Source organism: Pichia membranifaciens, assembly GCF_001661235.1.
Source record: "Pichia membranifaciens NRRL Y-2026 unplaced genomic scaffold PICMEscaffold_6, whole genome shotgun sequence".
Classification (NCBI taxonomy): domain Eukaryota; kingdom Fungi; phylum Ascomycota; class Pichiomycetes; order Pichiales; family Pichiaceae; genus Pichia; species Pichia membranifaciens.
In genome coordinates this window covers 512,297-538,620 of record NW_017566987.1, presented here as the reverse complement: position 1 = coordinate 538,620, position 26,324 = coordinate 512,297, and the positions used below count along the sequence as shown (strand labels likewise).

Sequence of the window (26,324 nt, the reverse complement as noted above, 5' to 3'; positions counted from 1 at the left end):
ATACTAACAACATGAAACAGACCGTAGACCGAAGACCAAACAATGTAACTTTCCCGGTGAAAAATTAATCATTCGATTGTGGGGCTGTGCGAGGAATGTATTGTGCTGACATGAATGAATGTCGAGGGATAGAGACAACATTGGGGGCAGACATCCATGTGTCACCAGGCAGAATTATCCGGAGGTCAATTACGTTGCTACTGTGACAGGTAAGGACGCTATCAGAAACAATATTCTTTGCCAGGGACAAGGCAAAAGTTAAACGATTGAAAATTATGGAGGGCCATCTAAATGAAGAGATCTTGAGCAAGTTAGACAAACTGAAGAAAGATGCACAGGTTGAGGAGGACGAAGAGGAGGAAATTGATGATTTTTGGGAAAAAAAAGAGCATGAAAGAAAAATGAAACATATGAAGGAAGTTGAAGAGCAGAAATCAGGGAAAGGGAAGGAAGAGAAACATGCCAAAGCAAATGCTGAGCAAGAGAGCCAAACGGAACAAATAGGAAAGACTGCTGGAGAAGCTGATACATTTGATATTGCTACGGAACAGGAGAATCTCAGTCAAAAGGAAGTAAAAGAGAATAGAACCGCTATTGAGACCGAGCAAAGAAAGGCGGTGGAAGAAGCTGATCGGGAAAAAACGGCAGAGAAGCAAAGGTTGGCAGACGAAAAGAAAACTGCCGAAGAAAAGAACAAGGCCGAGGAAATTGAGAGAAAAAGGATAGAAGAGGCAAAGATAAAGGCACAGGAAGCTGAAAGAAAGAGAGCTGTAGAAGAAAGGGAAAAGGCCGAGAAGGCCGAACAGGCAAGGATGGAAGAAGAAAGGAAAAGAGTCGAAGAAGAGAAGCGTATTGCGGAGGAAAACAAGAGAAAGGCAGCAGAAGCGGCAAATGCAGAGAAGCAAAAAATTGCCGAGGAAAAGAAGAAGCAGGAGGAAGCTGAAAAGAAAAGAGTAGCAGAAGAAGCTGAAAGGAAAAGAATGGCTGAAGAAGAAGAGAAGAAAAAAGAACTGGAAGCAAAGCAAAAAAGATTAGCTGAAGATGCCGAGAAATTAAGGGTTGAAGAAGAGAAAAGAAGAATAGCACTGGAAGTTGCACAGAAGAAACTAGCCCAAGAGGCTGAAACGAAAAGACTGGCCGCTGTGGAGGAGGAGAAGAAAAGGTTGGCAGGTGTGGCGGAGAAAAAGCACCTCGAGGCTCAACAGAAGCGGCTTGCAGAAGAGGCTGAAAAGAATATGCTAGCAGTTGAGGCGGAACAGAAGGCAATAGAAGAACAACAAGAGAAGCTAGCGGCGAAAGCCGAGAAGAAAAGAAAAGAAGCCGAGTCTGCCAAGGCTGAAGCCTCAAGACTTGTGAAGGAGGCAGAAATGAAAAAACAGGCGAAGCTGAAACTTGCAGAGCTAGCCAAACAGAAGTTTGAGGCTCAAAAGCTAAAGGAGAGGCTCAAAGCGGGGTTGAGCGCAGACTCTGCTACTGGATCTTGCAATGACGAGCCGGGAGCAGGCGAAGAGGATGAGGATGAGGATGAGGATGAGGACGACGACGACGATTCTGTATACACCTACTCCACAGCTGTGACCGAGTCTAATCACGACGAAGAATGGGACAACCTTGTGCTACAGCTGCAAGTCGTGATTGCGATAGTGTTGATTCCATTAGCGGGCAAGTTTTTAGGCCGTAGGTTTGCCCACAAAGTAGGAAGCTTTGTGTCTGGGTGGTTTTTCAGCAGAAATGGCAATTAAATATTTAGTCATAATACTGACATGTGCATATAACGTTTGAAGGACGATCTATTTATCTATAAATATAGCGGCACATCTCTGTTCGGCAGTTTGTATCTGACCATTTGTTCGAAAGAGATTGTTGAGACACTGTTTACTCTTCTGTTTTCCAAGAGCTTATGTATCTATCTATTTGTTGCGGGGGAAAAGCATTTGAGTTGAACGCGAGAAAGAAGTAGAAGCATACCTGTGCCAGCATTATTCTTAAGGCGCAAGAACAATGAAAATATCCTGTTCTGCCTTCAATTTAATGTTGGGGTTAAGCATTTTGAATATTTCTATTAGCTTGTTGAGAATACTGACGTTTAGCAAAAGCATCAGGTCTTTCAGATTTCTCATCAGTTCCTGCTCCAGGCTTCCTAGGGGAACAACCTTAATTGCGAGTTCGTCGTAACGCTTGAAAAAGCTTATGAAGAGTATCAGAACATTTTTCAACACGAGCCTCAAATCGGGGAAATAGTCATGGCTTTCTAGAGGATTGGTACTTGAAGGAATACTGTGGTGCTCTCGATCGGCCACTGAGTCTGCGCCGAGTGGGGTTTTAGGGTCCAACGTCTTGGATTGGACCTTGGATGGGTATATCATATTCCACCAACTGCTTTGGCCTTCATTGCTAGACGCGGCAGCAGCAGTGACAGCGGCAGTAGCTGCAGGTGTCTTGACGTGATTGATGTAGACATGCGAGCTGAGAGTTCTGTACACCGACTTGACGGTATCTAGCGAGTCCCTCACCGCCTCTGGGCTCTCAATATTAATGACTTTGCGCTTATCTGCGAGTTGCTGTCCCAGGGCCACGAGATTTTGGAAGTCCACCATTTTTGTGGAGATAGTCTGTCCTCCTGTACCCACAGAAAACGGCGTGGTGGTCATTTTTGGGCCGTTCACAATATTGTCAAGCATGGATGACGAGCTGTTGAACACGGTGAACATGTCCTTGTCGGAGATTCCATATTTAGTAGGTTTTGTGAGCACGTTGACAATCTCCTCTATGATTTTATTCTCACTTCTGAGAAATCCGGTTTTCAATACGTTGCTGCCTGTTGATGTTTCAGGTGGAGCTGTCGCCGCTAAGGGAGAAGAGGCGGTCGCCATTGGATTTGTTGAAGCAGGGGAAAAATTCCAAGTACACTAATCTATTTTGCTGAAACTAAGGGTGTACTTTTCCGGTCCATTTTCTCATCTGCTCATTGTTCGTTGCTTCTCTCTGCCGAAAAAGTTGGTGGTACCATTCTTGGTCAAATTGTTAACGCAACGCGTCAGTGCGGAAACATTAATTGCTACCATGTTTATTTCCAGATTAGGAAAGAAATGTGCTTCTGGCTTCTATCTAGTTCTATCTACATTACACACTCACGTTGCTCATTTAGGTCTTGCCTTTGGCCCCCAGTTCTTGGTTGGGTTCTCCTGGTATCGCACAATCTTGATTCTGCGGAGTTTCTGAACGTGATTGCTGACTGAATTTGGTGTAAACAACCACTCGAGCACGTCTTTGTCCGTCTTGGCGGCGGCATCGTCGTCGGTGAGCGCCAGCTTCTCCTTCATGACGGCACGGAGGTCAATCGACTTTGCAATAGTCTCGTTGGTAAGGATTTTGTATCCGGCAGTGGTGTGGCTGAGCCTTTGGGCGTCCACCGCAGCTCTCTTAGCAAATTGCTGTCCGATGTACCAAAGGACGTTCCATGATGCGTTGGTCTTAATGGAGTTGCTTGCCGCATGTGTTAGGGAGGCGTCGTAGCCAAGGTTCCCCAACGCAGCACAAAAGTCCTCTAAGGAAGGAGCAGGTATTTTCAAGACTCTGGAAATGGTAGTCGTGGCAAAGTAAAACTGAGAATCATGGATGTCGCTTTCGGAGCTCTCTGCGTCTCCCAGCTCGTTCTTGGCCATTGTCAACATACCCCTCACACGCTTCAAGGTACCGTACGTGGTTTCATTCGGTGCCTTCCTGGCTTCTTCCTCGTCGACAAGTTTCAAGATTCTGTCAATGAACTTCTTGTTGTGTAGAGGCCCACCCCACATTGGACCACACATGTGGTTGGTGTATTCACAGAAGGAACAGTGGGAGCTGATGCCCGGTTGGATTTTAGCCAAACCGTATTTTCTCCTGCCCTTGGCATCTGGTTCCGTCATCTTACCTAGCTGCTGGGTGGTAGTGGAATGACAGCCACTGCACTTGACAACAACTTCGTTTGCAGCCATTAACTCCTTCACCTTGATGGGTTTGTGCCAGACACGGATGAAAACACGCACGTAGAAATCGATGCTCAGAGATAACACCGGCTCAATGGAAACCCCATACTTTGCAGCAGTACGGGCAATCATGCCGTGCACTAACCTCAATGCACTCTCGTGCGTTGCGTCTCCCCACACGTTGGTACCGCCGTAAAGAGAGTAGCATTTCTCCGGGTAGCCGTTACCGGCAAGGACCCCCAAATCTGTACAGGTGATCAAGAGTAAAGCTCCGTTCTTGGCAGCATTGATGGCGCTATCGACGAAGGGCGCAACAGTTCCATATGGGTCCAAGTCAATGATGTGGTATGCCGAAGGTGAGTTGGCCATGTGGGTGATAGCGTTTGCCTCTTGTGCTTTCACGTTTGTGGTTTTGTTATAGTCGCAATTAAGCTGTATTGATTTGACTGCGTGCGAAGAAAGATCGTTGGCAACAATGTGTTCAAGTAGTGGCACTTCTTTCGAGTATCTAATTGCACGAAGACCAGATGCCGATAGCGCTTCGAGCAACCTGGCAAAGGGTTTGCTCGATGGTTCCTCTGCAGCTTCCTCTTCTGCATCACCAGACTTCTCATTGGCACCGTTTTCTTGATTCTTTTGCTTCTGTTCTTGCTCTTCTTTGCGGGGAATCTTAGAGCTTCCAACCGGTTGTTTGTTTCTCTTCAACGCTCCTTCTTCCAGACAAAGTTGCGTGTATGCTCTGATTGCAAGGGACGAGAGGTCTCTGTTGTATTGCTGCACTGGATTATAGAAAACATTATTTTTTGGAAATAAAATCGTGGTAGAACCTTCAGTCAAAAGATCGTATTTCTCTAGATCGATATCTGGAGTACTGGTTTTGGAACTGGTCATGACATTGGCAGTGTTATCTACGTCTGTATCTGCGCCGGTCGATATCGGCGGCGTTGACATGGTGTGGTTTCTTCTCTTGTAGAGTCTGCAGAGTGGCCGTAGTTTATAAATCGCCTTGATTCTACCAAGCATGCAGCAAATGTGCTTTTCCTCCGAGCTCAAATCAATCTTTCTGTATTTGCTACTGATACAAAGGAAGAGACAGTGAAAAGTGAAAAAAATGAAAAAAAATGCAAAAATGAGAAAAAATGAGAAAATCGTGAAATATCTGTGAAAAATAAGAAAATGTACACCCAAAGAGGAAATTGCAAGTGGGTGACTTGTTTTGCGACACTTTGATGAATGTTTTGAAGCAGAAAAGTCTAAGAGAATAAATAAATTTATAAATATACAGAGAATTGGCTACTGCGGATGATACACAGGAAAGCCAGGGTAGTCCCCGGGGTAGTCACCAGGGCCACGGGATTGCCGGGGAAGGACTACTGAGGCGGCCGAATGAGTTCCAAACTCCTCGATTTCCTTGGCAAGAGCCTCGAGTCGGGTAATGTTAATTAGTTGATCCAGCTCTTCATTCAACATGTTGTCCATGATTCTGGAGTCATCAATATTTTCCATTCCATCTAGCGTATCCACGGGAAGTTTGTTACTGCTGCTGCTGTTATTCAATTCGTCCAGACCTTCCAGTTGGTTCAGCTGATCGTCTAGTTCATTTAGCGCTTGTAGATTGTGCAGCACCTGCGGGTCATTGTGATGCAATTGCTGACGCAAAATTTGCTGCTGCTGGCAATCGATCATATTTTGTAGGCGGTGTGCGGTTGAGTCAGTTCCGTGGTGTATTTGCTGCTGTTGTGGAACGTGCGGCATCTGTGGGATTGCTTGATGGTGAACAAACGGATGTGTCTGCGTGGGAGACTGATGATGAGGATGAACAAACGGTTGTTGCTGATGTGGGTGCTGGTATTGATGGGTCTGTATTCGGAAGGCGGCTTGAGCAGGCTGAGGGGCCCGAGAGGGCGGGCCAGACCGATCTCCATTGAGATTCATACCGAAATTGAGAGCCTCTTGTTGGGAGAACTCGGGTGGATTTGGAGCCCTTGCCTTGCTCTCATCTATATAATGGAGATAGCTGTCCAGGTTGATACTGCTCTTGGCAGGCTGCCCATTTCTGCAACCAGCAGGAACGTCGCCGGTCATTGGGGAACGGACAAAGGGTTGTTGGTATGGAGAATGTGCCATGACTGAGGGAGACTTGTACGATGGAGGGAACGAGGGTGCAGGAGAAGCTTGTAGCGGGAAATGCTGGGTGGGGATTGGTTGCGGCGGTGGCTGGAGGTGGAGTTGGAGTTGAGGTTGTGTAGTGTGAGATTTACTTCTAGTCAACGAAGGCTGATGCTGTTGAAACTGTTGCTGGGATTGTTGTTGTGGAAACTGCTGCTGCTGCTGCTGCTGATAGATGGCTTTGGCACCGATGTTGGAGTTAGAAGGTGACTTCTGCACTAGATGTGGATGTCCGATGGAGGCGGTGGAGGAACAGCTCCAGATGCGTGCTCTGCTGCCTACAGCTGGGGTTGTGATGGACGGATAAACTGCTGCTCCGATATTTATGGCGGATCTTGTTCCCGGGTTAGATATGGAGGAGACCAATGGGGAGGCTGGAATCGGGGTGCCGCCCTGGGTGGTGGTCATGGGTGTCGCCAGCTGCATGCTGAGAGATGAATTCAGGGACATGATTGAGCTCGATCTCTTGAGGGCCTTGAACCGCTTTGTGCTGGAGGTGTTAATCGAGCACACCTCAAGGTTGCTCTCGTCGTCCATGGTAGTTGGTGTGCGGGAGGGGGTCACCACGTCTTCGTAGGACTCGTAGGGCGTTCCGAGAGGGGTGTCGTTCGGCGTGGCCATGGTGCTTGGGGTATATAGAAAAGAGTCATCTGCCAGAAATGACTGCTGCTGCTGCGCTTGCTGCTGTCTCAGAAACGAAGACGACGACGACGAGGTCGATCGGTTCCGGGTGGCCTTGGTGATGCCAAAGTAGTCGTACGACTGTGGTGGGAAGGCGTGCTGGCTTTGCTGGACGGGAGTGATGGGCTTCAGTGCCTGCTCCTGCTCGGCAGCCTCCGGGTCAGGCTGCTCGGTCCTAGGTTTCACTCTGCCCATGAGCTTCGACTTCGACTTCGCCTTGTTTGTCGTGTAGAATTTCCTGAACCCGCTTGGACGGTGCTGTTTCTCTACAGCATCGCTCTCTGGCTCCGGCTGCACATGTGGTTGTGCCTGCATCTGCGTGTGCGACGAGAGACCCACTGCAGAGCCCACAAACGGGTCGAACTGCAGCGGGCCGCCCACGTCGTCGGCCACCTCCTTCATCGAGGCCAGTCCCTCACTCGACAGACTGTTGCCCAACATCGCTGCGTTGTTCTCCTCGTGCGTGCTGTTGCGTTTGAGCGACTTTTTGAACAAGTTTGTGAGCCCGTTCGACGCCGACGTCGCCATGGAGCTCGACGACACGGCCGTCTCTGAGTCCGCGTGGTCTGCGCTGGCAAAGCTTTTGCACGACGACGAGCGCCGGACGCCCCCGACACCGCGGTTGAAGCCCAGGTCCATGTCAAACGGGTGGTGCAGGTGTCCGTGGCCGCCGACCTTCGCCGCCGCTCTCTCCTCCGTCGGCTCCACGTCGTTGTCGTCCAGAAACGAGTGCACCAGCACGTACTGGTTCTTCTTTGGCTTTGCGTGGTTTCGCCGCAACCCGTCCTTTGTTGTTGTTGTCGTTGTCGAGTTCGTCAGTTTCTTGTGGTTCTCCAGCATCAGCTGTGACTGCTTCTCCACGTCCTCCGACTTGGACGCATTCACCTTGAACAGCGGCTTGAAATATGGTTTCCTCTTTCCCGTCTTCTTCATGCCCGGCTTTTTGCTTCGGTGCTTCGGTGCTTCGGTGCTTCGCTGCGTTCTTCTGCTCTTGCTGCTCCTTTCTGCCCCCGAACCCATCAAACACCGCCCTCCCTATCCTGCTTTTCCCTTATTCTCCTCCCTTCTTTCCTCCTGTCTTCGTCGTCCGTAGTATTGCAACACTCACTCACCTACACAGCACAGCCGGCCGGAAGAAAACCCAACCGCCGAGCCACTTACGTAAGCGCCTCGGCCGTTTCGAAAACTGCCTCGGAGGCCCGGCCATCAATCACTTCACCACCTCGTTCCTGGCCAGGTCCGGCACGAACGTGGACGGAGATGGGGGCTGCCCGGACGGCGACAACAGTGTCCGGAGCAGCTGCAGCAATAGGAGATGCCGGTGGAGCTGGTGGGTCGGCAAAAAGGTCGTCGAGCGCCACGGCAGGCTCGTCGGAGTCGTCTGTGACGGAGACGCTGTCGACACCGGTGGCCAGCTTCCGGAGAGCGCTGTTCACCTTGCACCAGCTGCGTAGGACACGGACAAGCTCGCGTAGACGGTTCATGTCGGCCAGCTGCACTTTGAAAAGCCGGACCATCTTGCAGCCGACGAGAACGTCGACCTTTGTACGGGCAAGCTCGACACAGCCGCTGGCCGGACAGCGGTTCACGGCAGCATAGAGACGGGCAAGCGCACGGTCGGCGCTGGTCTCTGCGGCGTAGTTGTCGGACCAGTTCTCGTTCTCGTCGTTGATGACCTCGTAGTCGACGCCGCCGAGGGAAACAACGTCCTCGGGGACCCACACGGGCGGACACAGCTCGAGGACCACGAGGGAGAAGTTGTCCTGCGGCTTCCTGTCGTCGGTGCTGCCGCTGCTGGCGCCCGTGCCGTGCTCCGTCTTCCACCTGCCCTGTGCAGCGTCGAACAGCCGTCCCTGGACGCTGCTGCCGCTGCCTCCATCTCCGGCGGCGGCGTCGGCGTCCGTCTCGCCCATCGTGCTGGCACTGTCGTTCTTCTCCATAACGACGTCGCCGTCGTCGTCAACGGCTTCGCCGGCAACTGCCGCAAGAGCGCCCTGCTCGTTGCCGGACACGCCGCCAGCTTCACCCTCTCCGTCGCCGCCCCCGTTCACCGCCTCCTCCACATTGTCCGTTTCCGTGCTGAACTGGTTCATGCCCTTGAATGCCACGCTTTCCTTCACCTTGAAGTGCATCGTGTACACCCGGTCCACCACGTCCAGCCCCTTGTTCTCCCGGATCCACCGGTTTGTGTACCGGTCGTCCACCCAGTACTGTAGAAAGAGACCCACCTTGTTATTCTGGTTGGCCAGCACTCTCCCAACACCGCAGACACCATCTGCCCACTCTGCCTCGTCCGGATACTCATCGTGCTTTCTTTCGAGCCGGGCCTGCTCGTTGAGACCCCACACGAGTTCTGTGAACATCGTGAACCAGTCGTCCGGTTTGTTTTTGCTCAACCGGTCAAACTGGAGAAGAACCCGCAAGTTCATGTTGAAGGAGTCCAACGTCTTCTCTTTCAAGTTCGAAAATAGCACATCGCTGCACGACGGAAACCCGGAGAAACCAAACAGAAAGTCATAGCTCTTCCCGTCAATCTCCTCGGGCGTGATGGCAGATGAGATTGAAACACCTTGGATGCAGGTGTTCGGAAGCACCCCGATGGAGTTCACATTGGTTCCGACACTCGGTGACATGGGAGATCCGACCGAATTCTGCATCTCGCTAGGAATGGAGAAGTCCACGTCAATTAGTAGGATCAACCCTGAAATACTCAACCTCACCATGTTCTGTCCGCCAGCAGACCCCTTGATGTACTCCACAAATGTCGTAAACCCATACATCTCAGACAATCTCTTGATGGACTGCATCGTCACCACTCCGGGCCGTTTCAGTAATGTGTCCGTGATCGCAGTGAGCGGTTCGATGAGCTCTGTATCTATTACTGGCATCCTCGTGTGGTTTTTCTTTGTATTCACTAAGCTTTACTTGGATCTTTTGTTTCCTTTCTTGACCTGCAATGGCAACAGGAATCCTCATCAGGGAAGCATCAAAACATGACAGCTCTGGGGACTTTCTTCCCATGTCCAACGCGTTTGGAAAAATTTCGAGTAATTTTCTTTGAGATTATTACTATTTAATAATTTGTTTTTGTACATTTTACACACAACTATATACCCTTCATAGTTCGTCGTGGGCAACACTGCTGCTACCAGCAGAGGGCGTGGATGATTCTGCCAGCTCTACTGTCACCGACGTAACCCCACCTTCTGTGCTAGAGCCGGCCTCTGTGGATTCTGTTTTGGCCTGCTCTTTGAGCTTTTCCTTCTCGGCCTTTTTGATTGCCTTCTTGGCAGAAACAAGAAAATGATTCACAAAATCTTTTCTGGTCTCAAAGGCACTCTCATAGCCCTTCTCAAGAGAAGCCAGCAATTGCTCGGTCTTTCTTAATTTCCTAACGGCGTCTACAAGCACGTTGGCTTCGATGGAGCCGAAGACCTCGGCGCCTTGCTCTAGAAGAGAAACACTAGCCTCAATCGTTTTAGTTTCTGCTTCGATCTGCTCAACTAACGTCTCAAATGACGGCCAAGCCGTTCCATACACTTTTTGAATCTTCTTCTCGTAATCGATTCCATATTTCTCACACTCTCCGGCCAACGCCTTGTCTTTTTCCAGAATTTCATCGATACCCTTGATGATCTCATCCTTTCTTGTAAGCAGAAGCTGGTAAGGTAATTTGATATTTTCTAGGGCATCATCATACTGAGAAACTAGCTGGTAGAGCTTTATTTCCGACTCCGCCCTATCAGCCTCCTTTATCTTCTCTTGGACATCTTTCATAGTAGCGTCATCGCTTTCATAGTCGAGCCATTGGAGACTCTTGGTAACGTTAAGTGAATGGCTTTCTAGGAGCTCTGTTGGAAGAATGTTATCGTTCTCCTCGAGCAAATACCGAATCTCGTAAACTTTAGCTTCAAGCTTGTTTTTCAAATCAGACATCTTTTGACGCTCCAAATCCTTCTTTTCAAATGCGTTTAATCTGCTGATCGATTTACTCTTCAATTGAGGTGACATTGGTTGGAATACATAAGAGGTAGAGTCGGATAACATGTTACCAACCTTGGCGACCTCAGAAACGGTACCATTCACGACTGGGTAGCAATTCAATTTGATATTCTTAACCTGGAAAATATTTGAGTGAGAAAATCCGTAATTCAACGAGTACTCAAGTCCACCTTCGCATGTTGTCTCATTGAACCTTTTAGGAGTCTTAAAGCTGTACTTTTGTATCACTGACTTACCTTCAGATAATACTTCGATATCGATTGATGGTACAAACTTGTCCGAGAAAGAAGTCAAATTTGCAGAGAGTTTTTCTTGAGATGAAAGGCCCTGAGGAACTTGAATAACACCTTCTGGTACTGATGGCGTTTCAGAAGAAAAGTACCGGATAATGTAATCAACAGAACTACGATCAATGACTTTGAATTGCTTCTTGCGAGTTAGTTGTAGTATCTGGGCACCTTCTAAAGTCGTACCAAAAACAACACTCTCGTCGGCATTCACATTTTTGGACAGTAGCTCGTTCGATCCAAAATAGTCAACTAAGTTTTGTTGAACAATCGGAACACGAACCGAACCCCCTGATAAAATGACAGAGTTAAGTTTCTTGATATCGAATCCCTTGAAAACGGTGTCCAACATTTCAGGAATGGCTGACAAAGAGTATTCCATTTTCTTTTCAAGCTCTGCTCTGGTGATGACGCCTTTAAAGTCAAGCTCTTTGTAGATTGACTCAATATTGACGGTAGTTTCAGTATTGGCACTTAGAATCAACTTTCCCTTCTCAGCTGCTTGCCAAACTTTCTGCATAGCTCTTGAATCTTTTAGAATCTCATCAGTCGGAATATTATTACGCTCGGCAAACTGCTCCAAAATAATGTTCTTTACCATAACGGTGAAAAGCTCCCCATTTAGCTTATTACTAAATCCGTAATTTTCAAGTTCTAGAGTCAGGGTGTTGTTGGAGTTGACAAACGAAACCAAGCTAACCTTTGTTGCGCCTGCACCAGCATCAACAATCAAATGATACTCTTTTTCATTCTCGGGAAAATCTGTTCTTTTTTGGCCGTAATCTATAGCAATAGCTAATCCGTCATCAACTAAGGAGATGACCTTCAGCCCTGCTAGTTCTGCTGCATCAGTCAACGCAATTCTAGCGGCTTCTGTAAAGTATCTAGGAACGGAAATAACAACTTCATCAACTGACCCAACAGTTTCTGGCGATCTTTCTTGCCAGTATTCCATTGCACGGTTCTTGATTTCCAAAAATGTCATTGCAATCACTTCCTCGACTAGAAATGTTTCGTTGTGTTTGCTTGATTTGTCCGCAGTGATCACACTGACAGCATCTCTGCCTGGTTGTACGCCCAAACCAATCCCAGGGAATTTACTAGCATGATCATGCATAGCATCATCTGAGTGGCTTTGGCCTAACAAGGGCTTGAGGTATAACATGCATGACTGTGGGGTTTTGATACACGTGGATAATGCTTGTGTACCGTATTTTCTGTGAAATTCCTTTTTCCCATCTTTGTCTAGATCCATGAGAAGTGCTAAACCTGAAACATCTTTTCTTTTCGATTCAGATGTCAAAAGAATATCAAAGGGAACTCCAGGTGCCACGAGGATCGCCTTGGTATATTCAGTTCCGAAATCAATCCCCAGAAGGGCGCAATTTCCCCCGAACAAACAAAGGAAAAACGAGATCACAAATCCTAACGATATTTTCATATTTGCCAGTTTGCAAGGTTTGGATCAAAAGTCCGAATGCTTGTTTTTTCTTCAAGAGAAGGAGAAGAAGTTCCACAAGGAGCTCCGAAGAAAGAGACACGTTACAGCTCGAAAAAGTCAAGCATGAAAATTGCCATTCCCGATGCGAAGTTTTTACAGCTCTCATTTGTAGGCCTGCCATGAAGTTTGTGAAATGCATTGCTGAAACGTGGACTGAGGAAACTCTATATTCAATATTAAAGGACCAAGCAGTCGGTACCTCTCTTGCAACCATGTTTAACGAAAGAAGAGCTGCTAACCGACAGTCCGCTCGTGCAGGACCGTCCAATAATAGCAATAAAGAAGAGAAGGGATTGGAACGTGACACAAGAAGAACCAGAGAAAAAGATAGGGCTTTCAAACCGGAGAGACGCTATGGAGAGAACTACAGGAAGAGATCCTCAGAGTTTGATAGTCCAAGCAAAAGACCACCTCCTGAAGGTGGTAGATACCGCTCGGAGGGAAGAAACGGTTATTATGACTCCAATTATGGACAGCAGGGGTATGGGAATGGACGGAGATACGGAGGGCGGCCAAATGAGCGTGGTACTCCTCGGGGACGGAACGACGCAGGTCCTATTGTACCCTTGGACTCGCTAGGGATGACAAATAGCCAGTGGGATAAGTATCCGGCTAAACTCAAAGGAATGTCTGCCAGATTTGCCAAATCTGCAGGTGTTTTTTCTAGCAGGTCCGAAAGCTCATTAGAGCAATTGACAGAGGAAAACATTGTCAATCTGATTAAACAACAAAACAACTTGCTAAAGATGAGAAAAAGCAGGTTAGGTACTCAGCGGATCATGGGACCCACAGAGTCGAAATTATCCAAACGAGTTATAGTGAAGGGAGTTGACTTTGACAAAGTCGCTCCTCAAAGCGTGCAGAAGTTTCTGGAGTCATTCTTGGCATCTGTGGTAATTCCTGACGTATCGTATGAAGATTTAACTTTAACTTCAACCGTTGAAGGGGGGACGTTGGTGATCGACTGCACAACTTCGTTGGTTGCCACCACCCTTGTTTCTTTCAATTCGAAACACATACCCGAACTCGAGGCTAACCTAATCGTAGAAAGGCCGGGGGATTACATAGAAATTGCCGACAGTCAAAATCAAGAGGAGAGTTTGCCCGATGTTGAAGTCTTAGAGCAGATAGTTGAAACTTCAGGTTTGTGTTGTGCGAATAACATCCCAGAGGATATGAGCAATGGCAAATTTAAAGAGATTTTACAGAAGTATGGAAATTTGCGTTCAGCAATTTTACTTATAGGCAAAGTAACATATGAATGTTGTGGTGTTGCCTTCTTTAGTTTTTACAGCACAAAGAAGTCAATCGATGAGACAATAGAAGATATCAATAAAGAAGAAAAATGGGACTGTTTTCTGGCGTGCAAGAATCAAACCAATGAATACTCACAACAGTGCGATATAAAGGTGGCAAACGTTAAAGATTTCATTGATACTAAAAGTAAGGATATTACGAAGCATAAGGTAACTTCAACTATACAACTATTAAACAGTATCTCTATCGAAGATGCCTTGGATGATACAAAATACAACCAGGTAAAAGATGCGTTTGAAGAAGAGCTTTCCCAATTAAGTGGATATGAAAAGCTTGTTCTAGTGAGACCAAGTCAAGGTTTCCGTATCCAGCAGATTGATGAAGTGCAGCCGGAGTTTGGAAGAATTTTAGTTACTTTCAAAACTCCCAAGGATGCCGAAGCATGTTTGAATAAGGTCTGTGGGAGATATTTTCATGGAAGGGTGATAATGGGCGGATTCTTGGATGATTTGGATTACAGGGATGTTTTTGCTGAGTAATTGGTTATAAAACGTCTATATGTAGAATTAAATTATTATTTCATGTTTTGTAATTTTCAATCTGTACACCTACTGTCTCGTCAAATGTATGCCTCACTATAAGATCGTAGAGGTCATCAGGAATGCTTTTAGTGATGCTTAAAGATAGTTTGATGATTTTTCTAGCATCTAGTTCTGGAAACTGTCTTAGCAGACTCATTGGGTTCTTGGAGGTCAATAACTCTGAGCGAATAAGTAGAAGTTGTGCAACGACAAGAATAATGTTCATATGCACACCATAGCTGAAAAGGAAATCCCAGAGTTTTACCACTTCATCTAAAGATGGTGTGCAGGCACAAAGCGTAAGGACTGAAGGTAATGCATAAATCTTAGCACTTGACATGCTTTTCTTCAAAAATTCGGAGAGTTTCTTATCGACAGAATTAAGAACCAACTCAACAAGCCTGACGCCATCCATGGCACCAATTAGTGTTGGCGTTACATATCGTGGCATTTGCACTATGAGCAAGTTGTAGAAAAGTGTAAAAGATTGCGGCTCGCTTCGACACACATACAGGAAAGGCCCTGCTAAAACATTCATCCCTTGCACATACGGAGACAAACGGGAATTTTTCACATTCGAAAGCTCGTTTATCTCATCATTCTCAATAACACACCATGCAAATGCATTCAATACTCGTATGAATTCATCTTCTGAAGTTTTGGACCAGAATTTCTTGTTGTTTTGGAAAGTTCTGAAAACATCATTCCTTATCTTTTCACTTATATGGGCAAACTTTGAGTCTACACCCATGCTTTCAGTATTTACCTCACCGCGTGCAACAACACCACTGTACCATTCGCTCTCTATTGGTGAAGCACGGAGAAGAATACACCAAATGTAAGCCCTATATGGGCATGGATCTGGAAGTCCCTCGCAAAGAATGCTATGTCGCAACTGAGATAAACTTGATCCAAGGAGAGGTTGTGGAGATTCTATGAACTTTTCTAATACATCCTTTTTTCGTCCCTTGTTTTTAGGATGTATTGCCTGTTTATGGTTGGTTTCTGTAAGTTCCTTATCTAAGGTTATGGTGTTTTGCCTATTTCGTAGTTTTGGAATAGATTGTTTTCGCTCCACTAACGAAGATGACTTTCTGTTCAATTTGTGGTACGATGTTGATCTTATCATTGCGACTGCGTGTTTGTAGTAAAAATGTATAACGGGTTTATACCAGGGATCTAAGGGTCAAATCAAAAATGTCGGATCAACATCAACTAAGACGGAGCACCAATGTGGATGATTTACTTGTTTTGGAAACAACGCGATCTTTTAATTTTAATCTTCTAATACTATGCTTTATATAGTGAATATGAGTGTCTAGTGCTGTACAAAAATGTTCACTGTCTTTCTTCTTCAAAGGCAGCAGTCTCCATGTCTTTGAGAATTCTGTAAAAGCTGAACGGTTCATACGCATAACCTTCACCCTCAAAAAATTTAGACATCGCTTCAACCCAATGCAACCTAAGGGAATGCAACATCGCAGATGTACCTTCCATAACCACCAAAATGCAAACTGTCAATACAAACCACATTCCGAACAAGAGGAAGACGGCTATTGATCCTAAAAATCCAACTTGATTGTATGGCGAGAATGCGTTTTGGATAGTCATCTCCCATAGCACAGCAGACAACTGGTTGTGAGCAAGAGATAAAGCCCATAGACGCAAATATGATGCTGTGTGCGACACACAGTTGAGACAGAATTCAATGGTATGGATCACTTGGTGGACCATAATATCACCGAAGTTAAAAGGTTCTGGCTCATCACCATCCTCGTCATAAATGGACGGGAAAGATTCTCCCTCGGCATTTTCGGTATTTGCAGTATGAGAAGGTTCTATCGTGCTGTCGTCGGAAAACGGGTTCAAAAGGTTGTTTCCAGTCTCAGTGGAAGTGACAGTTTCTATGGAGAACCTGGAATGTGCGTTACTCCCGCTATCAACATCTGCATATCCTAGTTGAATAATGTGAGAATTCATCCGCTTCAGGGTGAGAGGTTTGTAGAGCAATAACCAGGGAACACAAACAAGTGCAATTATGACTAGGATAACCTGTATAGGACCCTGTCCTGGATAGAGTTGATCATCTATGGTGCCGGGAGATAGAAACATATTAATTAGCATGTTCAACAAACTTGGCGCCGGCTTTCCGATTCCAACCCAATCAATGCACCACTTGTAAATAATTGTAAGTGTCAAATAACCAAAAATAGATTGCATAAAAAGTAAACCTGGAATAAAGTTACCAATGATGTCCACTCTTGATTTGAAGAACTTGTAATTCACTAGGGCAAAACAGTAAGAGTACGACATGTGAATGAAGCCCATCAAGATGGATAATTTCATCTTGTAAGAGTTTGTAAAAAGTAAATTGTTGTCTGTTCCGTGCCAAGCTGGATCCAACCCAATGGCATAAACACCACTCTGCGTTGCCACTATACTTTGACCCTCAGCAAAATCACTTGGCCATTTCCAGCCTGAGCGGAAAATGGTCATGGATTTGGAAAATAAATCGTTGTAAATCAAACCTGTATACATTGAAAAAGCACCCATTAGCAGAAGGATGTAACGACCGGTATATGCCATGTCGAAGATTTCATCTCTATTTTTCATTTTCCCGATACTATTTTCTTTCAAAACAAGAGTTAGAGCAGCAAGAAATAAGATTAGCCCATGGCCTAAATCACCAAACATGATGGCAAACATAAATGGGAAAGTGACAATAGTGGCCAAACCAGGGTTGACTTCTTGATAAGTAGCAATACCATATGCATCGATAATCGATTGGAATGCGGCTGTAAATTTGTTTGTTTTGTGATAAGTTGGGGGAGTTTTATTGGTTTTTATCACATTCACAATAGTACTCAACCCCATATCAACTCTATCAGTGACGTCTTTCAATGCAGCGTTTATGTAGGGTAAGTCATCAATCGGAATCCAACCCTCACCGATAAGGCATCTTCTAGCAGAATCGTAGTTGAATAAATTCAATGTGTCGTATACTGAGATCTCTCTACGGAAGGTGATTTTCCATTTTTCTATCTCTGAAGCGATCTCTTTCAATTCTAAGAGCAAACGATCCTCGGTATGCAGTAAAACCTCATTCAAGTCCTTTAATTTATCATTGATTGTTCTCATTTCATGCTTGTATGCCTCGTAGTCACTTTCTACATCGTATAGCTGTCCATCTAAGGACTCGATGATCCTCTTACACTTACTTATCAAGGAATCACCGTGAGTGAAAATGAGGAAAATGGACTTGTACGATTTCTCACCTGTAGCGATATCCAACAGCGGCTCATCCAAGGGCACATGGTTTATATACAAGTTACCTCTCAAGGTTCTCCAGCATATCTTCTCAAGTATCATGAATTTGTCTGTATCTATTATACCACTTATGAAATTCATTGTTGATCCCAAGACGTTCAATTCGTTTGCGCCCGTAGCGACGACGTTGTTGGTGGCAGATGCATTATTTCTTCCTGACTCCAACAAGATCCCATTTCCATTTGCATGAGCGTTTTCGTCTTCATCATCCGAAATCATAAAGCTGTCGTTCGTGGACTCCGACGACAGCCTTACCTGGTTGAATATAGAATCCCCGTCGTCTATTTCCAAGGACAACCTTGCGTCAAAAAATTGTCTCGTGTTTCGTAAAACCATTCTATGCTGGATTAGCTCGTGTTGTCTCTTCAGAAGGTCGTCATTGGTGTTTGACATCTGTCTAATATTTGCCTCATATGTGTTGATAACATTTATCAATTCATCTAGCTGAGAGGAAGTCAAATGGGACTGGGAATTCTCAAACAAGTGATAGTCGAGGGAGGGTGGGTTGACCAGATGATCGTAGGACGTAGTCGGCAAGTGAATGTTCTGTTTGCGGATCGAGTCTGATAGGTATTTAATCTGCTTCTCGCATTGGTCAAATGTTCTTATCTCTTTGACAAAGGCACGCTGGAACGAGTTAACGTTCTGGTTCATGTCTTTGAATTGGACATCGCCCATATCCCCCAGAATGGCAATGCAATCTCTCGCCACCTCGGAGGGAATGTATAGCTGAACCAAAGACATGTCCGCTGAGCCTATTGCATATTCGATGTGTCGTGTGAAATGTTAGTATTCATTCTTTTCGTAATCGTCAAGACCCGAGCAAACCCGGGAAGGGTCCACGTACGGAAGAAAGCCTCTTTTTGAGCTGCCGGCATGGCTGATCTAGTTGCAATTGATGCTGCTCTGTCTCTGCAACACCTTGAATTTCCTCCAGAAACCCTTCTACACACTTCGTTTGGCCACGTCCTTCTTCTACCACACGCCTTTTTACCGGAGGCTTTCCGTGTCTCTTTCTCTCTCGTTCCTCCCCCCTCAATAGGACAGGCCGTATTCGCCACCTGTCCGCTGCACCGCCACGTTGAAGAAAAATAGGCGCATGCGCCACGCCATGGAATGCCAACATGAATCGACACAGCGGAAGGGGAAGAGAAGAGAAAGAGGCAGAAGGAAGAAGCACGACAGGGAAGATCGGGCTGCTGAAAGAGGCGTCAGGCAGAAGAGCAAAGAAAAGGAGAACACTAGGTGTTTCTGAGCATGTCTTTCCGTTCAGAATCTCAGACACAACCTCGAAGTCGAGCAGGGTCAAATCCCTGGGTGCAGTACTCGGACTTCTTCACCAACAACTCTTTTCTTATTCCAGACACCATTGCGTTTGCTAAAATACTTCCCTATTTTAAGGTACTCCCTGGGCTCACGAATCGGTTTAGCATACGCTTGGTAGAACTGGTCGGGTACGAGGCGTATTTTGTGGAGCAGTGGATCTCTTCCCGTTCTTCTGATAATCTCATTGTGACCTACACTGGAGATCAGAAAGACCGCCTAATAGCATACTATGTGCAGTCTTTGTCGGAACACATGCAACTGCAGCCACCACCACAAGTACACGAGCCGTCAAAATCGCTGACGCAGGCGTCAAAACAGCATTTACCGTACGACAATTGGCCCCCAAAATTCATCTCATATCTTGTGGAGCAGCTCGAATCACCGTACTGTGTTGCAACGGAAACAAGTCTAGGGTATGCTTTCATCACCAACCTCACTCAATTAAATCCTTTCCTTTCTTTGATTGCTGCCAAGACGGGGAATATCGCCGATGATTATAACTGCTATGTGGTGAACTACAATCTGAGGAAGCTAGGCTGCGGCTCACGTTCGGCAACAACAACTGATGAGCCTTCGAAATCTATGGAGGATAAATTTAGGGCTTTTTTCAAAGTAGACCCGAAGGTGCCGATAAATTATTCCGCTGTCGGCATGATACTTGTCACGCAAACGTTTCTTTACTACTATGGGCTGTTGGATCCTCTCTACTGCGATGGGTTATTTTGTGAGCGGACGGAGGCAGCAATCATGGATTGGTGGAAGCTTATATCTGAGATACCCATGGCCCTGCATGTTATACGGATGAAACCGCCTTCGTCGCATCCGGCAGATTCTATACAGGCTATCATTGGTTTCACCGTCTTATGTAGGTATTTACTCGAATTGGGTGGAAACAACTTCAATGTTCCAAAAGATCCGATGGACGTCAAGAAATTCAAAGCTGCCATCTCCAAGTTTCAGAAACATTCTAAAATAGATTCCACATCAAAGTTCAATCTTGAAACTTTATTAAAGTTGATGGATTGGGGACAGAATAATAAAGTTTCTCAAAATTTGACCAAGGATTTGAGCAAAATGAAGAATTTAGTGAAAAACACCGTTATAGATATCACTTCAGGTAAAAATTTACAGATAATAGCACATAACGCTACTGCATCACCCTTTTACTTGCATTCACATTCCAGTTATGATCATAGTAAACTGATCAACTGTCAAAACATAGACCACATAAAGCACATGTCGCTTGGTAAACAATTGTCATACTTATTTTTTGCATCAGGTAAACCGGTGGACTTCAACAAAGATTCTCTTTCAGTTCAAGCTAATAAAAAAGTTGCAGACTCTACCAATAATCTTTTAATTGATGGTGTCAAACGTTTGAAATCGCAGTTGAGCATTCAATCGCTACAAAATCCTAAATCACATAATAACTTTCTGGACATCAAAGGTTTGTCAGCAACAACACTCAATCTGTTTGATAAGGACCATGACCAAGAGGCGGATGTCGACTTGTCCAATGATCGGCACAGCAATATTGAAATCGACGAAGTCCTGAGTAATTCTAATGAAGAGTACAACGATACTGCAGTTCGACCTCAAAAGAAAAAAAAGCGATCAGCATCTTCAGTCCTGTTTAGCTCTGAAGATGACTCTCCAGATGACAAAATTGAGAATGTGCGATCAACATCTCTTGCAGATTTTGATTTCGATGATTATAATGACGATGTTGCTGTATATAATCCAACTCGGAGTAGGATCAATAGCAATACAAACAAGGCAAATTCTATAGGCACTGCCGCAAGCGCTGGTTCTGGTTCCGACAATGGGTATGATAACTATGCAGATTATGATGGTGATTATACAAATTATTACAACAACGATGATGATGACCCATATTACAACCACAACAGTAGCAAGGTTAATGGACATGGTAACCGAGGCAGTTCTTTCTCATCTCATGTCAGATTCCCTCGGAAAAATGTTGTTGATATGAACAATATAGATGAAGCCTTAATAGATGATGGATTTTCGGATTCAGAGCTTTACAACAACAAATCAACTTTAAACTCTGCTAAAAATTCTGATAGTGTTCGTGAATCAAGGGCTTTGCTAAATGGAGAGCTAAAAACCTTATACACTCCCCCTAGAATAATATCATCTGGTGAGTTAAGCAGACCAAATAGTATGCTCAACAGTGTAAACAAAACTCTCAGTAATAGGCAACATCTATCAAGAGGATCTAGCGGGAACAGCTATGACAGTGATGGAATCTATGAGTACGAAAATGGATTTGAGTATGACTATGAACTGGACCCTAACCACCATCAAAATAATCACACTGGCATTCACCCTCATAGCAGAAAACATTCCTATTTGCCTTCCAGTAAAGAACACTCAAGAAGGCCGTCTAGCCTGGGCTTAAATAACGCTCCTAATGGCAGTGAGAAGCGTGAAAATATTGGACAGGATAACACAGCATTTTCAACTCAAACAAACCTTAGCTCATCAAACGGTAGAAATGAAAGCTGTGACTACTCAACTTCAAATGTCGACTTTGAATACTGTAATTTTATGAAGAGAATTAAACGAAGACATAGCATTCCAATTGTTGAATCGGAGATCAACAAATATTCCATTGAAATGAGAATGAAAATGAAAAGAGATAAAGCTGAAAATTTGATTAACAATAATTTAGAACGTAAAGTTAGCTGGTCTGTAGGTAGAAGAAATATGTGGGATCGTACAAGTATGAACAGTATGGATACTGATGATGATTTAAGTTTGAAAAGCAACAACCAGCAAAGTTTACTGCACGATCTGACGCCTGATTTGAACTCTGTCAATAATCATGAGTTAAACTCATTGTCAAAGCTCCATGGAAAGGAGACTGAAATGTCTGATCAAAATGGCTCAAATTTCCTGTATCGTATGAAAAGAAAACAGAGCATTTTTGGTGCACAGAGCGTGTATACAAATGGCAGTAACAAATCAAGCTATGCTCCCATGGATACATTTATAATATATCATAACCCCTCATCTTCTGCACGCTTGAGGAGAAGCCAATCTTTTTCGGGAATAGAAAGCTCCTTAATGTGTTCCGGAAAAGGCACTTCAGTTTCGGGATTCGAATTTTCAGATGTTAGCTTTTTGACTTCGGAAGTACTTGCAATGAAGTACCTCAAATTAGAAGCAAGTTATCAAATTGAAATAGTGCAAGGTTCTTTCAATCTAACAAAAGACTTGCAATCTTACTCGCGTTATTTGCTTGAGTCTATTAACTCAAACCCAAACACATGTGTCTCGTTAATGTACAACACAACCAGAGGTGATGTGAAGAAGGTAATAGGGAAATACTTTGAGCTAGAGGACAAACTAAAGAATACAGTGAAAAGTAATGCTAGGCTAAAGTATGAGCTACGATTATTGCTCCAGAAAACAAAAGAAGTAGAAAATAATTTGAAGACTTTACAAGACTTCAAGATCAAAACATTGAATTCCAAGATTGAGTCGATGATTTTAGAATTAGCTAAATATGGACCTATGGATCATGAATTGAAAGAACTTTCTATGGAAAAAACTCTTTCAAAAGCAGAAAATTTATCAAGTGATGCAGAAAAACCAATTTTAGATAGAATTTATGCTGATGATGGGAACCTTAACTGGAGCAAAATAAGTATTAGAAATATTTGGAACAATCCGTATATTCTAATTTACTTGTTGTTCCACTTTTTACTCTGCACTGTTTTGAAAAGAGTAGATGCTAAAATGATTGAGCAAAGGTGGAAGGAAATCGATAAGAATCAAACGGTCACCATGATTATTAGAAAGCTGTATAGCAAAAGTGAACGTGAATTGCACAAAGAGGAGGAGGAAGAGAAGAAGAAAAATGCCATATGGAAAACAGATAGCGAAAAGACCATTCACAGCATAAAAAAAAAAGCCAGTAAATGAACACATGCACAATGCAATTCCAATTGCCACTTCTCATCTATAATTTTAATTTTAATTCTAGTTTATAAAGTAGGAAATTAAAAAAGAACTCTAAACCGAATTTTAATTTTCAACTACTACTATCCTTTTTATTCAGTTCAGCTGCTAACTGCTCTGCCTCACTAGTAATCAAGTTTTTTACAAGCTGGGTATCTTGCCGTTTTTGTCTGGCAAGCAGTTGCAATATATCTGCGTTTTTTTTGAGAGCTTCGGCACGAGATTTTAAAGACCGAGCAATCTGTATAGACTGAATTGATCGTATCGATGTTCGACCCTCTATTCCTATACCGTTATCAACTTGACTTTTCCTATCAGGGCTTTGATTTTGCAAATCTTCTGTGGTGTAAATTCCATAATTCTGCTCTCTACGCTCTCGGACACCCATAGCAGTATACGCCATTAGTGTTTCGTAAGATGAGATCAGGGACTCGTAATGTCTAGACAACTTTTTTTCTCGATGTAATAGCGATAAAAGAAGGGCCCTCTCCGAATTATAGTCATCGCTGTCGTTGTGGATATTATTTTCCTTATCCCGGAAATCTAGCTGTCGAAGAAGGTCGTTATCAGCAGTTTGCACATTTGAGCCGGAGGAGTCATCATTTGATTGTGCTGTAGAGTTTTCCATTTCCAAAGTCAATGGCAAATTTTGTTTCGACCACACTCTATAATCGATACCAGTTTTCAGCGATAGGTCTGCAAACATTTTCTCCAAGGTTTCCAGATCCGTATTTTCGTCATCTAGTTCTTGAAGCAATCGATCGAGTAGACGTTGTGTTTGTGAGGCGGTCAAATCTCGGACCTGTGTTGTAGGAACGATGGGCGAAACCTGGGGAAGATTCTGGGAATAGTAATCGTCAAAATCCATGTTTAATATGATGCGCCGTGGTTAGTTGTGCAATAGAGAGCTTTGATGTAATGGTGTGGAATAGTGTTTGCATCTATTGAAGGCCCTCATCTCATCAAAAAGGGAAGTATAGATACATGTAACCTCGAAGGAAAATATCATGGAATAGCGAATTCTTCCGCGTAGCATTATCGGCTTATCAATTACTAACAGACACATACACACACTCAATTGTACCTATAAATGGTTATAAGACTTTTTCACAGCATCTACTATAAACGATATTTTATTAAAAACAGAATTGTAATATGAATGGCCTCTGCAAGCACATGAAAGTTGAATCGGAGGGGGCATCGGGGATGAAAAGTATACACAAACAGATTATATAAATTATAAGAGAGACAAAAAAATAGGAATCATACTGACAATTATTTCTTTTCCTTCTTTTCCTTTTTGTCCTTCTTGTCCTTCTTGTCCTTCTTGTCCTTCTTGTCCTTCTTTTCCTTCTTTTCCTTCTTTTCCTTCTTTTCCTTCTTTTCCTTCTTTTCCTTCTTCTCTTCCTTCTTCTCGTCCTTTTCCTTCTTTTCTTTCTTCTCCTTTTTGGCCTTCTTTTCCTTCTTCTCTTCTTTGTCCTTCTTGTCCTTCTTGTCCTTCTTAGCCTTCTTCACTTCCTTCCTTTCTTCCTCACTGGAATCTTCATCGTCGGAGTCTTCATCGTCGGAGTCTTCTTCTCTCTTTCTCTTTTTCTCCGTTTTTTCTTCGGCATCAGCCATGGTTGCATCGGCGTCGGCATTATAGGCTCTGGCTTCGCTGATTTCAACCTTTTGCATGTCTTTTTGGATTCTTGGAGTAGATCTCAAGTCTCTACCTTCTAAGGCACTCAATCTGTTTTCAACCTTGGATCTGACTTCCAAACCGTAGTCACCACTGTCATCTCTCTCTTCTGCAAGTGCATCATAACGTAATGCGACAGCAGCCTTGGCAGCCAATACACGGGCAATTTTACCCTTGTTTTTTCCTGTTGCTTGACCAACCAAAGAAGCGTGGTAGATCAATCCGTATTTCGGCGTATCGTGCTTGGTCTTCAAAGCTCTGAATAAAGCCTTTTCTGCACCTAAGATTTGGATAGTAGAAGCAGGAGCCTTTGCGAGAGAGATCAAAGAACCAGCATGAGCAATTAATCTCGCACCAACCAATTCACCAACTAAAGTAGTTAAATTTGGTGCAATGGCCTTCATTCTAGCAGATAGGTAGTTAGAAAGTTGTTCTCTGTATTGGGAGAACTCAATGATTTGATCAGCCAACATACGGATGTTCAATAAATCGTCTTCAGTAATTTCGGTACCCATTGAAACTTCGGCTGCCGCCTTAACTTGTTGTTCAATCTCTTCTGGCAAGATCTCGCTGAAGTCGGTTTCTTCACAGTTTGAACGTATACCCATCTTGTTGATAATTTTAGCGTAAGCAACAGAATCGACAACTATTTTTGCCAATTCTGGAAAATGCCAACCGTACCATTCCTTACATCTCATAGCGTAGGTGTTTAATTCCTTGTCTAAATCGTCTAATAATGCAATAGCTTGGATAATCATGACATCAACCTTATCAGGTGAAAATTTCAACTTGAATCTACCAATGGAATGTGCCAAACCTAACGACATCGTCGAGAGGTCCTTGTCAGTCATACCTGGGAGCAATTCAGGAAGATATTCTCTGACTGCTCTGTAAATGTCTAAACTAGCAGCATCAGAGACGACAGAGTAGCTTAAGCCCAATTTGTTAATGGAGTTAGCTAATTTGGTATCATCGACTATCAAGGTGGTTTTTTTATCTGGCTTGGCTTCTTCTAACAACTTCTTCAGTTGGTCTGACACCTTACCTTCGTTGACTAAGTTTGCTTCTTCAAGAGCATTGGCAGCACTAGCGAACTTGGAAAATGCCTTGATCTTGAACTGTGATAAAACCTTTTCAGCACTATCAAGATCTGTTTGCAGTGTGGTGGACTTGTAGATCTTTTTGTCGGAAGCCTTTAAAAGGGCGTAACCTGCAGCGGTTTCAGTCAAGACGTATGACATTGTGTGTGATCTGCTGTATACTTGCAAGCTTGGAACACCTGAGAAACCTACACAGAGTTCTTCACCACCTTGTTGCTACAGGGTCTTTAAACCTGAATTAAAAAATAAAGTCAGAAGGGGAGAAAAGCTGAAAAATTTTTTTGAGGAGGAAAAAAGGAAAAAAAAAGAGAAAATAATGGGAACTTTCCCGCAACTTGCGCTGACGTAAGCGTTTTTCTGGTCATTTGGAAATTTTTGTGTTTTCGCATAAATTTTCATCAATGCCACCTCTGGATTTTGGCCGGGTAACAGAAGTTGAAGTTCTATCCGATGAAGA

General features: G+C 44.3%; 12 protein-coding genes across 12 annotated transcripts; 3 read left to right on the top strand and 9 right to left on the bottom strand.

The window, feature by feature from the left end:
* Window positions 1–42: 42 nt before the first annotated feature.
* Window positions 43–1,863, top strand: PICMEDRAFT_177298 (hypothetical protein). Its single transcript, XM_019161713.1, has one exon. The coding sequence runs from the start codon at window positions 276–278 to the stop codon at window positions 1,740–1,742; it is 1,467 nt and encodes a 488-aa protein (XP_019015912.1). The 5' UTR covers window positions 43–275; the 3' UTR covers window positions 1,743–1,863.
* Window positions 1,864–1,985: 122 nt separating this feature from the next.
* On the bottom strand, window positions 1,986–2,873 carry PICMEDRAFT_74493 (hypothetical protein; the record flags this gene model as incomplete). The annotated part of the gene is made up of 1 exon (XM_019164783.1): window positions 1,986–2,873. One exon carries the CDS (start codon window positions 2,871–2,873, stop codon window positions 1,986–1,988), a length of 888 nt encoding a protein of 295 aa, XP_019015911.1.
* Window positions 2,874–3,140: 267 nt separating this feature from the next.
* On the bottom strand, window positions 3,141–4,859 carry PICMEDRAFT_36856 (hypothetical protein; the record flags this gene model as incomplete). The annotated part of the gene is made up of 2 exons (XM_019163039.1): window positions 3,141–4,574; window positions 4,653–4,859. The coding sequence occupies 2 exons, from the start codon at window positions 4,857–4,859 to the stop codon at window positions 3,141–3,143; spliced, it is 1,641 nt and encodes a 546-aa protein (XP_019015910.1).
* Window positions 4,860–5,071: 212 nt separating this feature from the next.
* PICMEDRAFT_177245 (hypothetical protein) lies at window positions 5,072–7,958 on the bottom strand. Its single transcript, XM_019161709.1, has one exon. It carries the CDS (start codon window positions 7,836–7,838, stop codon window positions 5,262–5,264), a length of 2,577 nt encoding a protein of 858 aa, XP_019015909.1. The 5' UTR covers window positions 7,839–7,958; the 3' UTR covers window positions 5,072–5,261.
* A 17-nt stretch (window positions 7,959–7,975) lies between these two features.
* On the bottom strand, window positions 7,976–9,706 carry PICMEDRAFT_13457 (hypothetical protein; the record flags this gene model as incomplete). Its single annotated transcript, XM_019160061.1, has 1 exon — window positions 7,976–9,706. One exon carries the CDS (start codon window positions 9,704–9,706, stop codon window positions 7,976–7,978), a length of 1,731 nt encoding a protein of 576 aa, XP_019015908.1.
* Window positions 9,707–9,869: 163 nt separating this feature from the next.
* PICMEDRAFT_18179 (hypothetical protein) lies at window positions 9,870–12,578 on the bottom strand. Its single transcript, XM_019161905.1, has one exon. It carries the CDS (start codon window positions 12,546–12,548, stop codon window positions 9,936–9,938), a length of 2,613 nt encoding a protein of 870 aa, XP_019015907.1. The 5' UTR covers window positions 12,549–12,578; the 3' UTR covers window positions 9,870–9,935.
* A 93-nt stretch (window positions 12,579–12,671) lies between these two features.
* PICMEDRAFT_177214 (hypothetical protein) lies at window positions 12,672–14,424 on the top strand. The gene has a single exon (XM_019161707.1). It carries the CDS (start codon window positions 12,728–12,730, stop codon window positions 14,402–14,404), a length of 1,677 nt encoding a protein of 558 aa, XP_019015906.1. The 5' UTR covers window positions 12,672–12,727; the 3' UTR covers window positions 14,405–14,424.
* Window positions 14,425–14,444: 20 nt separating this feature from the next.
* PICMEDRAFT_60430 (hypothetical protein) lies at window positions 14,445–15,575 on the bottom strand (the record flags this gene model as incomplete). Its single annotated transcript, XM_019163437.1, has 2 exons — window positions 14,445–15,434; window positions 15,525–15,575. 2 exons carry the CDS (start codon window positions 15,573–15,575, stop codon window positions 14,445–14,447), a joined length of 1,041 nt encoding a protein of 346 aa, XP_019015905.1.
* Window positions 15,576–15,705: 130 nt separating this feature from the next.
* PICMEDRAFT_18178 (hypothetical protein) lies at window positions 15,706–18,708 on the bottom strand. Its single transcript, XM_019161904.1, has 2 exons — window positions 18,621–18,708; window positions 15,706–18,528 (listed from the first exon to the last, which is right to left on the bottom strand). Exons 1-2 carry the CDS (start codon window positions 18,649–18,651, stop codon window positions 15,785–15,787), a joined length of 2,775 nt encoding a protein of 924 aa, XP_019015904.1. The 5' UTR covers window positions 18,652–18,708; the 3' UTR covers window positions 15,706–15,784.
* Window positions 18,709–19,030: 322 nt separating this feature from the next.
* PICMEDRAFT_74486 (hypothetical protein) lies at window positions 19,031–23,050 on the top strand (the record flags this gene model as incomplete). Its single annotated transcript, XM_019164782.1, has 1 exon — window positions 19,031–23,050. One exon carries the CDS (start codon window positions 19,031–19,033, stop codon window positions 23,048–23,050), a length of 4,020 nt encoding a protein of 1,339 aa, XP_019015903.1.
* On the bottom strand, window positions 22,948–24,020 carry PICMEDRAFT_18174 (hypothetical protein). Its single transcript, XM_019161903.1, has one exon. The coding sequence runs from the start codon at window positions 23,952–23,954 to the stop codon at window positions 23,160–23,162; it is 795 nt and encodes a 264-aa protein (XP_019015902.1). The 5' UTR covers window positions 23,955–24,020; the 3' UTR covers window positions 22,948–23,159.
* Window positions 24,021–24,454: 434 nt separating this feature from the next.
* Window positions 24,455–26,111, bottom strand: PICMEDRAFT_176898 (hypothetical protein). The gene is made up of 3 exons (XM_019161697.1): window positions 24,830–26,111; window positions 24,762–24,776; window positions 24,455–24,710 (listed from the first exon to the last, which is right to left on the bottom strand). Exons 1-3 carry the CDS (start codon window positions 26,006–26,008, stop codon window positions 24,699–24,701), a joined length of 1,206 nt encoding a protein of 401 aa, XP_019015901.1. The 5' UTR covers window positions 26,009–26,111; the 3' UTR covers window positions 24,455–24,698.
* Window positions 26,112–26,324: the final 213 nt, after the last annotated feature.